Here is a 12,173-nt window from a genome sequence, read left to right as displayed (position 1 = left end):
AGCCACGGAAATAACCGAACATTGAAAAACCCACGGACATGTATTACGGAGAAAACTCGAGATAACCGGATGTTTAGCATTACGTCAATATGCTAGGAATCATATGACGTCATGACGTATCATGCTTGCCTACGTATATTGTATGTTCGAAAGTCTGACTTCTGTTGGGAATTCGCGTGGTGAAGACTGCGGTAAATCTGTAGATGATAAGAGAACAAGGATTGTCTCAGAAGAAACGACTAAATGTTTCAGACCGGTAACTTCATTTCAACATTGCACTATACAATGGACGTTCTATGTGACAGGAGAGTTTGCTGATTGAGAGATCGTCTGCTAGAATCAGAGATAGGTCGCTTCAGTTTGCAGCTTCTGGAAATTTGCAAGGTTTGTTGCCTTTTAAAGAACTGGATTTTACACGTAATGTATGTCATGTACAGTAAGCAACAACAAAAACACACACAAAGCAAATGGCATCGTCTGTCGACTAGTCACAGAAACAAACCTGGCGAGGTATGCGTGTACTTTATACACGTGGAAGAAACCGGAACCATGCGTCTTTGTTATCGACAATATGCTTTTGGATATTGAGTAAAATGGCCGACTTCCGCCGCATTATGCTTTGATGATCGGAAGAGACCATCCAATCACAGCCCCCGAATTCCCCCACGTGTTCATCAGAATAGCTATATACATGCATGACTGCTGGTAGTCTCGACCAGCCCAAGGTTTGCTTCCATTTGGGTCCCTTAGGTCACCAGTTGACGTAAGTTTGATTGTAACACAAAGTTCTTTGTTCTATTTTGACCAGTTTACACAATGATACAATATGTCAAAGCGTCGCAGAATGAAATAGTACAGGTATAGGTGGTTAGTTCTCATACTTAGGGTGAACCAAAGTCGATAAACACATCCTTCATTTTGGTTTCGAGTCTGATCAAGTTTCTACATCCATCTTTAATCGAAAAGTACTCTTCTGACAAAAAGAACAACTTCGTTGCAGAGCCACGGCGTAGCTTTGCATGTCAAAATTTGCGAAGCGAAGTAGGGGACGAAGTACTTTGCCGTAGCTCAAGTTTTTGGTATAAAGACTTCAAGAAGCTTCACGAAGTCGATTTCACTCTTAATTAAGGACGGTCTTAAGTCTGATATTGATAAGGCGAAGTCTACTTAATTAAGCTTTGTGTGCAAAACTTTGGAGCTGAATTTTTGGTAAAATATCGTTGACATCCGTCGGTCCCATGGGGCCATGGATCTGCATCTGAGAGGATTATTCTGTGGGCGCTGGGACAGTGCCTGCTGTGGCTGTTAACTGATGCGTGATTGGCGATTCATATATATACAGTACAACATATCTGACCAGGCTCTAACATGTGATCATCTTTCCACTTAGACATATCCCAAAAATCAGCAGTCTGACTGCTCTCTGTGCAGAATGGAAATATTTTGTTGAAAGAATTTTGCGACACTGCTGCAGTATTGGCGTTAACCGGTAATTACCGGTATTTTACCGGTTAAAAATAGAAAATACCGGAACAAAAATGGCTGCCGGTATGACCTATGGGTTGATTTTTGAACTACCGTTTTTTTTCGCTGGTTAAACAACTAAACTAGTAGTCTGAGTTGGACTCTTACTGGTTCCAATGACCAGATTACCGTTTTTTTCTGGACAGTTTGCATCATAAAAGTTTGCGTACCGGTTTGAAAACATTCTAGCGCCATCACTGTGCTGTCAGTTACAAAATTAATTCAATGAAAATGTCCCAGTCTGCACAAAGAGTAAACCAGGCCATTGATCGAATTGTGGTATGTGTCCAAGTTGAAGGATGCTCTAATACAGTGGAACCTCCTTTTTAAGACCACAACCCCACCCCCCGCAATTTCAGACGCCCTCCCATTTTAGACCGTAACAATATTCTGAGTTCTTTTGTTGATAACCTCTATAAATGTACCCCCATTTTAAGACTTCGGCCATTTTAAGACTCCATTTTAAGACCTCATTTTATCAGATATTTGGAGCTCTGAAGAGGGGGGACCCACTGTATCATATGTAAAAGCCTTCACAGATCTGTGGTGTCTAACATGCTGAATTAATGAGAAGGAAGGTATACATGCATGTACCTTGAAAGTCATTAGTAGAGCTTTATCAAAATACTCAGCTTGTATCCTTGTAACAATAACATCAGGATAATGTATGAATTTGTGTCTTCAGACAGTTTGAGTTAGTGCCCACAGCATCGTAAAGATTAATAGGAAAAGTCAAGTCTTAGTGAGCAGCTACGAAGAAAAAGGAGAGAAATTATGGGGTGAGAAATTTCATTTTTATTGGGGTAAATATAACAGTGAAGGTCACTACAGTGATTCGTGTAAGGTTGAAGAAGAAAACAAAATCAGGGTTTATCACTTTAACAGCAGAAATAGGATTTGTTTCGTTGGGGTATGTAAAAGTACACTGATAACGCTATACAGTATCACTTAATCAGCACAAGTTTGTTCTTATTTAGCCTCTTCTATCCTGTGTGAGAAACCCCCAATGATGCTGGTTTTATAGTGCCGACAGGAAGAGAATCACACAAATATTGCTGCAGTAATAGTGAGATAAAGATAACCATGCATAATCCATGACTAACCTAAATTAAGTCCTTTGGCTGTAAGTTGTGGATTTCAGTTTCACAGTCATCATTGTGAAGTCTTGTTTCAAGTTGAGGTTAAAGTCTGTTTGGGCAAACAGTGCTTTGTATGCCACAGTGCATTTGAACAGATACATGACACCAAAACATCAGCATGAACGTAATCACTCATGTCAACACACACACACTACCACACTACCACACTAACACACACACACAGACACACACACACACACACACACACACACACACACACACACACACACACATACACATACACACACACACACACACACACACACACACACATACACACACACACACACACACACAGTCATTCTCCTCCCTCACCCAAAAAACACACACATACATTTTCATATTCTGATTCACCACACAAAAAAAACAATCACATCTTATCCGATTGTTTTTCTTTGTCTCAACCACACAGGGATGTGACCCCCTGTACAAGAACTTTGACGATATCAAACACACGACGCTGAGCGAGCGAGGAGCGCTGAAGGAGGCGTCAAGATGCCTCAAGTGTGCCGACGCGCCTTGTCAGAAAAGTTGCCCAACTCAGCTGGACGTCAAATTCTTTATCAGCTGTATTGCAAACAAGGTAGGCCTGGAAACGAGGTCAACGGAGGAAAGTGCAGGGTCAAGACAGGTTAGCCTAAAATATGTCTCGGTCTTGTGGGCCAAAGTTCATTTTGTCCCAGTGAACTGAGCAAACATAACTGGTTTTAGGTTAGCATGTCCTGATCTTGCGCTTTTATTCTGGGTTGTTGTTGTTGTTGTTGTTGTTGTTGTTCTTGTTCTTGTTGTTCTTGTGGTGGTGGTGGTTGTGATTGTTGTTGACTCCCCTGTCGTTGTTTTTGTTGTTGTTCAGACATGCTTCAGTGTGTATGTGTTTTTGTGTGTGGATATTTTGTTCTCATTCATGGAAAACAAACATTCAGGGAAGGCAGGAAAAAAAGAAGGGTAGTTTGGAAAACCATAACCACAATTAACTATAAACTAATTTCTCATCGTAATGGGTCCAGAAGGACAATTTGCGAGTTGTTAGTAGTCCAGGGAGGAGGTAATGTATCGTTGACTCGGAGTAATAGGCATAATAGGATGTAATTACGTATCCATCCACTTGGTTTTCCCTATGTAGAGAGAAACAGTGAACCTTCCCTTATAAAACCTCCAAATATCTGAGAAAATCAGGTCTTACAAAGTAGGTTGTCTTAAAATGGAGGTTAATTTACAGAATGTATGAACAACACAAATCTTTTAAGTTTTAAAATCGGGGCCTTAAAAGGAGGGTTTCACTGTACCTGCATTGTAGGCTAATGGAACATGTACCAGAGAAAATTCAAGTCGACATTCATTGGGAACTTAGTGTTTCTGTTGATAGCACTAGCAGCTTTATTAACAGCTATTGTGTTTTCAGCGTAGCAATAGGGTCCGATATTTATACGAGACAAGTATAATGCCGACGAGTCGAAGACGAGTCGCATTATACTTGTTCGAGTCTAAATAACAGCTGTTTAACAGCTGTGTTGTCAAATCTGTGTTGTTTTTTTCAAAGTCAGTGTGGCGCATGCGCACAACTAATGCGCATAAGAAACGGCGTCTGCTATCAAAACCTGAGATCAACGCATCAACCCAAAAACTGTCATTTTGTAAGTTTGGAACAACAAATCAAGGTCAGAACAGCTATATAATCGCTATTGTATTTTCAGCGTAGCAATAGGGTCCGATATTTAGACTCGAACAAGTATAATGCGACTCGTCGGCATTATACTTGTCTCGTCTAAATATCGGACCCTATTGCTACGCTGAAAACACAATAGCTGTTAATGTTAAGGAAATGTATTTATAACTTCAAACGATGAAAGTTAGCTACATGCAAGGGAAAGGTGGGCATATGGGGAAGATATTTTACCTGTTGTAAACGTGTATAAGTATTTAGGAATATTATTTTCAACTCGACTCAGTTTCACGGCTGCCTGTAGCGATCTCTCAAGCCGGGCCAAAAATGCTCTGATGTGTATTATACAAAGATTATCTGTGCTTAATAATAATAGTTTGAATGTTTTTTTGAAGTTGTTTGACTCCCAAGTACAGCCGATAGTACAGTATGGTGCTGAGATATGGGGACTAGATAAGGCTGCTCTGCAGTGTGAAAAAGTTCATTTATTTGCATTGAAGAAGTTCTTAGGAGTCCGAATGCGAACACCTAATGACCTAGTATATGGCGAGACAAACAGATATCCAATATATTTGAATTCTATTTTAAGATGCGTAAGCTATTGGTTGAAACTGTTAAACATGGAGGCGCACAGACTTCCTCGTAAATCATATGAAATGTTGTATAAAATGGATGAGAGTGGTAAAAAGAACTGGGCCTCAAGTGTTCGTTGTAAATTGTATGAGTATGGTTTTGGTTTTGTGTGGTTGAATCAGGGCGTTGTTAATGAAAAAGATTTTGTGTGTGTTTTTAGGGAAAGGTTGGTCGATTGCAGATGGCAAGAGTGGGATTATCATATACAAAATAGTGATAGATTTGCTGTTTATCAGACATTTTGTACTGTACATGACATTAAACCCTACCTTTTGTTGAATATGGATAGACATCTAAAGTTTATTATGACTAGGTTTCGATTAGGTATTTCAGAAATTGCTGTGCATTCTAACCGATATAAAAAACATAATGCCGATCAGTTGATGTGTCCCCTTTGTAAAGAAAAGCAAGAAGATGAAGTCCATGTTTTTTGTTGTCCATACTTAAACAGATTAAGAGAAAAATTTATCCCATTTAAATATTATAAAACCCCAAGCACTTTTAGACTTAGCCTGCTCCTGGCCTCACCTCAAGAAACTGTTATCAGAAATGTATCCCTGTATTTGTATAAAGTCTTGAAATTAAGAGATGTTGTAACCTCGTAGTTAAAGACTGTGTAATATAAGTTTTATTCTGTAGTGTTGTGCGATTATTATGTTGTACCTTTTTTGCACCTGATGAGTTATATTATTTGCAACGTGAACCGTTTGTTCACACTCATTCATGAGGGGCTATGGCCTATTGAATAAATTATCTGCGTCTGCGTCTCTCTCTCTCTCTCTCTCTCTCTCTCTCTCTCTCTCTCTCTCTCTCTCTCTCTCTCTCTCTCTCTCTCTCTCTCTCACTCTCTCACTTTCTCACTGAGTCACTCTATCAATATTTATAAATGAATTGTCTCTCACTCTCACTCTCTCTCTCTCTCTCTCTCTCCCCCCCCCCCTCTCTCTCTCCCCTCTCTCTCTTCTGCCCCCCCCCCCCATGCCCCCCCCCCCCCCCCCCTATTCATTCACAGTGAACCAAATGACACGTGACATTACTTCTACTTGTAGAACTACTATGGGGCAGCCAAGGCCATCTTTTCGGACAACCCTCTGGGCTTGACCTGTGGAATGGTGTGTCCAACGTCGGACCTGTGTGTGGGAGGATGCAACCTGTACGCCTCAGAGGAGGGGCCCATCAACATTGGGGGTCTGCAGCACTTCGCCACAGAGGTAATGAGCTAAACTGTTGGTACAGTGGTACAGTAGAACCCCCCCTTTTAAGACCTCCAGAAATCTAAGAAAATCAGGTGTTAAAAAGGAGGGAGTCTTAAAATGGAGGTAAATTTACAAAGGCAATGAACAGAATGTCTGAGAAAGGAGGGTCTTAAAAAGGAGGAAGTCAAATTGGGGGGTCTTAAAAGGGGGGTTCCACTGTACCTGTAATGAAAGGACACATTAATTTTTGGGGCCAGCTGAAAGTGTCCCCGCAATGCAGGTGGTCTGTACTAACAGGTTTATTTTGGTAATGTGAATAGACAATGGGACAACAGACTCAGGATGTCCTTTCTTGGGAGGTGTCCTCTCATCCGAGGGTCATCACATCACAGGAACCACTGTATCATGCACACATCAGAAAAATTAAACTAACTTACTCTGCAAGATTGCCCTTTGAAGCGCAGTTGTGTGAACACTTAATGAATCAAATAAAAATAAATTGAAACTGTTTGAAACCCCAGCTGGAATGGAAGTAAATCTGATGGTTGGTTGTTGGTTTTTCACGCCCCTTCAACCCATTTTTTTCATTTCATTTCATTTTAATTTTCATTTTCATTTTCATTACTTTATTGTCCCATCGCTGGGAAATTCGGGTCGCTTCCTCCCAGTGGAAAGCTAGCAGCAACGGAGTCGCGCTACCCAAGTGTCTGCGTGTTTAGGTGTATTCAGCCACCTGCACTTATGGCAGAATGACCAAGGTCTTTTACGTGCCATTGTGATGACACGGGGGTGGCTTCCGTCTCTGGGTCTGCACATAAAGTTGACCCGTGTCCGTCCCGGCCCGAATTCGAACCTGCGACCTTTCGATCACAAGTCCAGTGCTCTACCAACTGAGCTACCGGGCCCCCATTAGGCTGTGCTCCCGCACCAACCAAAACTGATAGCATAAAGTGTGAGAATATTGACAGAATCAAAATCTATCATAATGAAAAACCGACATTCAACATTGAGGTACACATCATTAACTAAGTAGCAATTAAGTCTGAAAACGCACTTTTACACAACCTAAATGTAGCAGGTTAAAAAATATTTAAATAGAAATTAAATTACATATTCTTACTCCGAGTCACATATTTAGCATTGACGCAGTCGAGATGCTAGGTAAACTGAAACGCTATCCCGTCTATAGTCTAAGGGAAGCAACCCAAGCTAAAAAAGTAGCAAGCTTGCTACCCTGGGTTGCCTCCCGTAGCGTGTCACGCCACAGATCTCGTACCCAGTACGAGACACCCTCATTCGACATCTTTCAGCCAGAGAGACAGGTCGTGCTGATTTCGCTCCTAGGCTGTTGTTTGCTGTCTGCTTGACACCCACCGGCCTTGGCTCCCCGTCTGCTCATTGCTGTTTCTAGCGGTGAGATCGTTTCATTTTGTTGTTGTTTGCATTGCCATTCTGCTGAGAATTTTCTCGTCCGCGGACTTGTGAATTTTACTCGGTAGTTTGTTGCTGTGGCCGCCATTTTGGTCGCCATTTTTCGCTTACACGTGGTGTTTTTCGCTGGTTAGTTTGGGTCCGTGCTCGGACTTTTAGCGTTGACCAGTAGCACTATTACCTCCTTGTAACTCGTACTTTGTGCTAGTTTATTCTGCTGAAGTTTTACGTCCTAGAGACTTGTGTATTTTCAGTAGTCTGTTTTTCTTGCGCGACAGCATGTCGGATAGTGAGAAAAAGAGAGCGGCTAAGGCCGAGAGTAAGGGCAAAGGCCCTGGCAAACCTAAGTCCTCGGCTTCTACTTCTTCGGCTAGGAACCCCACGGTTCACGTTTCTGACCCGAAGACTAACTTCGTTTTTTCGGTGCCCATTTCGGCGCCGGAGGAGACTTCGTCTGGCTCGCGGGCGGCGGGCGTTTCTACTACCACGTCCGTTTTGACCCCGGTACCCGTGCCGGAGGCTGGCACTCTTGTGGCTAGCATTTTGTCCTCTTTGCTTCCAGAAATTCGGACGCTCGTGCGTTCAGAGATGGCGCGGACGGACCCTGTTTCCAGCTCTGCCTCCCTCCCGGGGGTGTGCGACCCTCGGTCGTTGGCTTCCTGTGTTCCTGCTGTTTCCGGTTCACCTGTCCAGCCTGCTGGCTTCGGCGTTGGTGCTGGAGGCCGTGAGCAGGGAGGCGTTTCTCTTCTCGGCCGGCGCTCGGTGGCTTCCGCTTGCGGGAGTGCACCTGCGCAGGTCCCTTTTGGGACACGGTCGTCGCAAGGTATGTGCTCGCAGCAGCCGTCCGCGGCAGCTGCACTTCCAGTTCCTGGAAGTAGTGGTTCACTGGACAGCGGACAGACCATGGTCCCTGCCGGTTTGAGCTACGAATTACGTAAGCAGTCGTTCACGGCAGCTTCCCTTCCGGCTCCGGCCGGAAGTAGTGGTTCACTGGAAAGCGGACAGACCATGGTCCCATCCGGTTCGAGCCACGAACTACGTAAGCAGTCGTTTACGGCAGCTTCTCTTCCGGTTCCGGCCGGAAGTGTTGGTTCACTGGTATGCGGACAGACCATGGTCCCTTCCGGTTCGAGCTTTGCCCAGTTTCAGCAGCCGTTTCCGGCAGCTGCCCTTCCTGCCTGGGCGGGAAGTGTGGGTCCAGCTGGTCGTGCACAGTCCTCTGTCACTTCCGGTTCCGGCCTAGGGCTTCCGGGTTGTAGCTGGCAGACTCCACAGCCATGGCATAGCTATGCCGTTGCGTCTGCTCTTCCGGCTCCTCCCGGTTCTTCCGGTTCGGTTCTCGCCGCGTCCGTTGGGATGCCGGCGGATTTCGAATTCGGTCGTTCTCCTGGGCATTCGGGCTTTCTGCCTCTGTTGGATCAGCAGCAGCCACACACTCCGGTGGTGTCTGCTAGCTCCTCCCTTCAGCTGCCTTCGGTTGCTGGCGTTTCTCACCCTCCTCTTAGCCAGGGTGTGAGTTTCGTCGATGACCAACAGGAGGGGCGTTTGGCTTCCGGCCTGTCCTCGCAGCGTCATTTGTCGGGTTCCTTGGGCTATGAGCCATCCCCGTCATGTGGCGTTTCGGACCTTGGGTCTGTGGACGAGGAGCAGCTGCCTTCGGCGGCTCCGGCCAGCTTCAGGGTAGCGCTTGAAGCGGCCGCGGAAGTCACTTCGCGATATTTCCCGGAAGGGGCTTCGTCTTCGACCACGCCTTCGGCGTCGGGTCCGTCGGCGATGGCAGACTTCCGGTGGGCGAAGGAGGAGGACAGCTACTTCCGGTTTGAAGAATCACCGTCAGTGGCTTTCCAGCTTTCTCGTTTGTTCGCCAAGCCCGCTCCTGCCGGCAGCGGGTTGCCTCCAGCAGCAGTTCCGCTTCTGGTGCCGTATGGCACAGCTCCGGAACATGCTTTGCCTTATCTGGCTGCTGCAACACAGGCAGACTTCTTCGTGCCCTTGGCGGCTCAAAGGAAGTTGCCTTGGCCTAAGGCTTCACGGAACCTTCTTTCGTCCTTTGCTCTGCCGCGTGCGCCGCTTCCGGTCACGCCGGCATTGCTACCTCTTTTGACGAAGCCTTTGAAGAAGGATTCCGTTCTCCCTCTTTCGGAGCAGTCTCTCCTGTCCTCTGAGGAGGTGGGAAGGCAGCTCCTGGAACTCAGTTCCATTTCGGAGACTATCCTGCGGGCTCTTTCACGTGCTCTTACAGAATCTTTGGCTCCCTTTACCTTGAGTAAGGAGCAAGATTCGGAGGACGTATCCACACTCCTCTCCACGCTGGCAAGGGTGAACGAGGAACAAATGAGATTGTCCTCTCTGCAGTACGTACATTTTGTCTCGTGCAGAAGGGACTTGTTTCTCACCCACTCCCAGTTCTCTGAGGAGTCGACGAGAAACACTCTCAGATCGTCGCCCTTGGTGGATGGTGCTCTCTTCGGCAACCTGGCCGCTGATGCCAGGAAGCAGGAGATCGACACCAACAGAGAACAGCAGTTCTCTTCCTTTGCGCTTCAGTCCCTGAAGCAGCCCAAGCAGGCTGCTCCTCAGCAGGCTCAGCACAAACAGGCTAAGACCTCTGCTCAGGCACATCCTGCTTCCCGGAAAAGATCTATTGCCCCTTCCCGCGGGTCGGGCAAGAGATCTTTTTCGAGGAGGGGTAGGGGCTCTTCCAGTGGAAAGCCCCACCCCCAATGAAGCGTTCCCGGCTTCACGCCCCCCCCGCCCTCCACCTTGGTGATGGCGGGGGGCCTTGCTCGGGCACTCCCACATTGGCTGGCCGCCATACGCAGCCGATGGTTAGTGGGTGTTGTGAAGTCGGGATTCCGCTTGCTTTGGCTGGGGGACAAGGCCCCTCTTACCAGGTGTCCTCCAGCCTTCAAGCCCCCCTTCTCACAGGAGGCAAGGGCCGTCCTCCAGTCGGAGGTTGCCTCACTGATAGAGAAGGGCGCGGTGGAAGCGGTCTCGGACCACAGCTCCCCGGGGTTTTATGGACGGCTTTTCGCGGTCCCCAAAGCTTCGGGAGCTTGGCGTCCTGTCTTGGATCTTTCGTTTCTCAACAAGTTTTTGAGAACGATTCGATTCAAGATGGAGACTCCTGCCTCGGTTCGGGACGCTCTCCGCCCAGGAGACTGGGTGACCTCGATCGACTTGACGGATGCGTACTTCCATATTCTGGTGCATCCCGCCGACCGGAAATGGCTCCGTTTCCGGTGGGCCAGTCAAGTCTACCAGTTCCGCGCACTGCTCTTTGGGCTGTCCCTTGCCCCATGGATCTTTACCATGGTGGTGAGGCAGCTTTGCGCGCTGGTGAGGTCACAGGGAGTGCGGCTGCGAGCATACCTCGACGACTGGCTCATCATGGGCCAGAGCGAGGCTCTCTGCAGGCAGCACACTCTCTTGGTTCTCCGAGAGGCCAGCTTGCTGGGATTCTCGGTCAACCAGACGAAGTCAGAGCTCGTGCCGTCTCAGTCATTCACTTACCTGGGGATGACGTTCAATACGGTCACCTGGACTGTCCAGCCTTCGCAGAAGCGGGTGGACAAGCTCCAGGCTCTCATCCGCTCTACTTCGCTTCTCCTGAGAGCTTCCCTTCGGACTTTGGCCTCCATCCTGGGGCAGATGGAGTCCATGGCCCTGCTGGTTCCACTAGGGAGAGCTCACAAACGCCCGCTTCAGCACGCGCTGAAGCCGTTGGTGGACTCTCCTTGTGTGGATTGGAACACTCTGGTTCCCCTTGGGGATTGGTTCCAGGCTGCAACCCTCCCGTGGCTGGACTCGGGATGGGTATGCAGGGGGGTTCCCATTGTTTCCCCCCCTCCCAACATGGACCTGTTCACAGACGCGTCCTTGCTGGGTTGGGGGGCTCACACGGACCGGCTCACGGCCTCCGGACTGTGGTCTGCGGAACAGAGCACATGGCACATCAACTCGCTAGAGTTGGAGGCCGTGTTCCTTGCTCTGGTCGCGTTCCTCCCTTCCCTGGCAGCCAAGCGTGTGCGTCTGTTCACGGACAATACGACAGTGGCTGCCTACGTGAACAAGCAGGGAGGTTCGCGGTCCCCCACTCTCTCCCGCAGAACGTGCGAGATCCTCTCCTGGGCTCCCAGCGGGAGATCTCTCTCTCAGCGCGTTACCTGCCAGGGAGCCTCAACACACTGGCGGACGCGCTCAGCCGCTCCGACAGAGTGTTGCAGGCGGAATGGACCATCACGCATGGTGCCCTTCTCCGCCTTTGGGCTGTGGCCCCGAAGCCTGTGGTGGATCTCTTCGCCACCAGATTCTCCAGGCGCCTTCCGGTGTTTGTCTCCCCCTTCCCCGATCCGGAAGCGTGGGGGACCAACGCCTTGGACATCCCCTGGACAGGGCTGGAGGCTTATGCCTTCCCACCCTTCCAGCTGCTCAGCCAAGTCCTCAGGAAGGCGGAATTGGAGAGGCCGTCCCTGCTTCTGGTCACCCCTCTGTGGCCGTCTCAGCCCTGGTTTCCGGACCTTCTGAGACTCGCACACGGCCCTCCAATTCCTCTGGCTCTGGTACCAGGCGAACTCGTTCAGCCTC

At 48.0% G+C, this 12,173-nt stretch overlaps 1 protein-coding gene across 1 annotated transcript in view; it reads left to right on the top strand.

Annotated features, from left to right (window-relative positions):
- The window catches only part of LOC138967319 (dihydropyrimidine dehydrogenase [NADP(+)]-like), a 41,606-nt gene that overhangs the window by 2,908 nt on the left and 26,525 nt on the right, over window positions 1-12,173 (top strand). The window contains exons 3-4 of the mRNA XM_070339851.1: window positions 3,076-3,246; window positions 6,009-6,170. Coding sequence (XP_070195952.1) covers window positions 3,076-3,246; window positions 6,009-6,170 — 333 coding nt within the window. The remainder of the gene's footprint in view (window positions 1-3,075; window positions 3,247-6,008; window positions 6,171-12,173) is intronic.

The sequence above is a fragment of the Littorina saxatilis genome, linkage group LG5 (genome assembly GCF_037325665.1).
Source record: "Littorina saxatilis isolate snail1 linkage group LG5, US_GU_Lsax_2.0, whole genome shotgun sequence".
NCBI lineage: Eukaryota > Metazoa > Mollusca > Gastropoda > Littorinimorpha > Littorinidae > Littorina > Littorina saxatilis.
The sequence above is the reverse complement of the archived record's forward strand: the minus strand, read 5'-3'. Positions and strand labels throughout refer to the sequence as shown.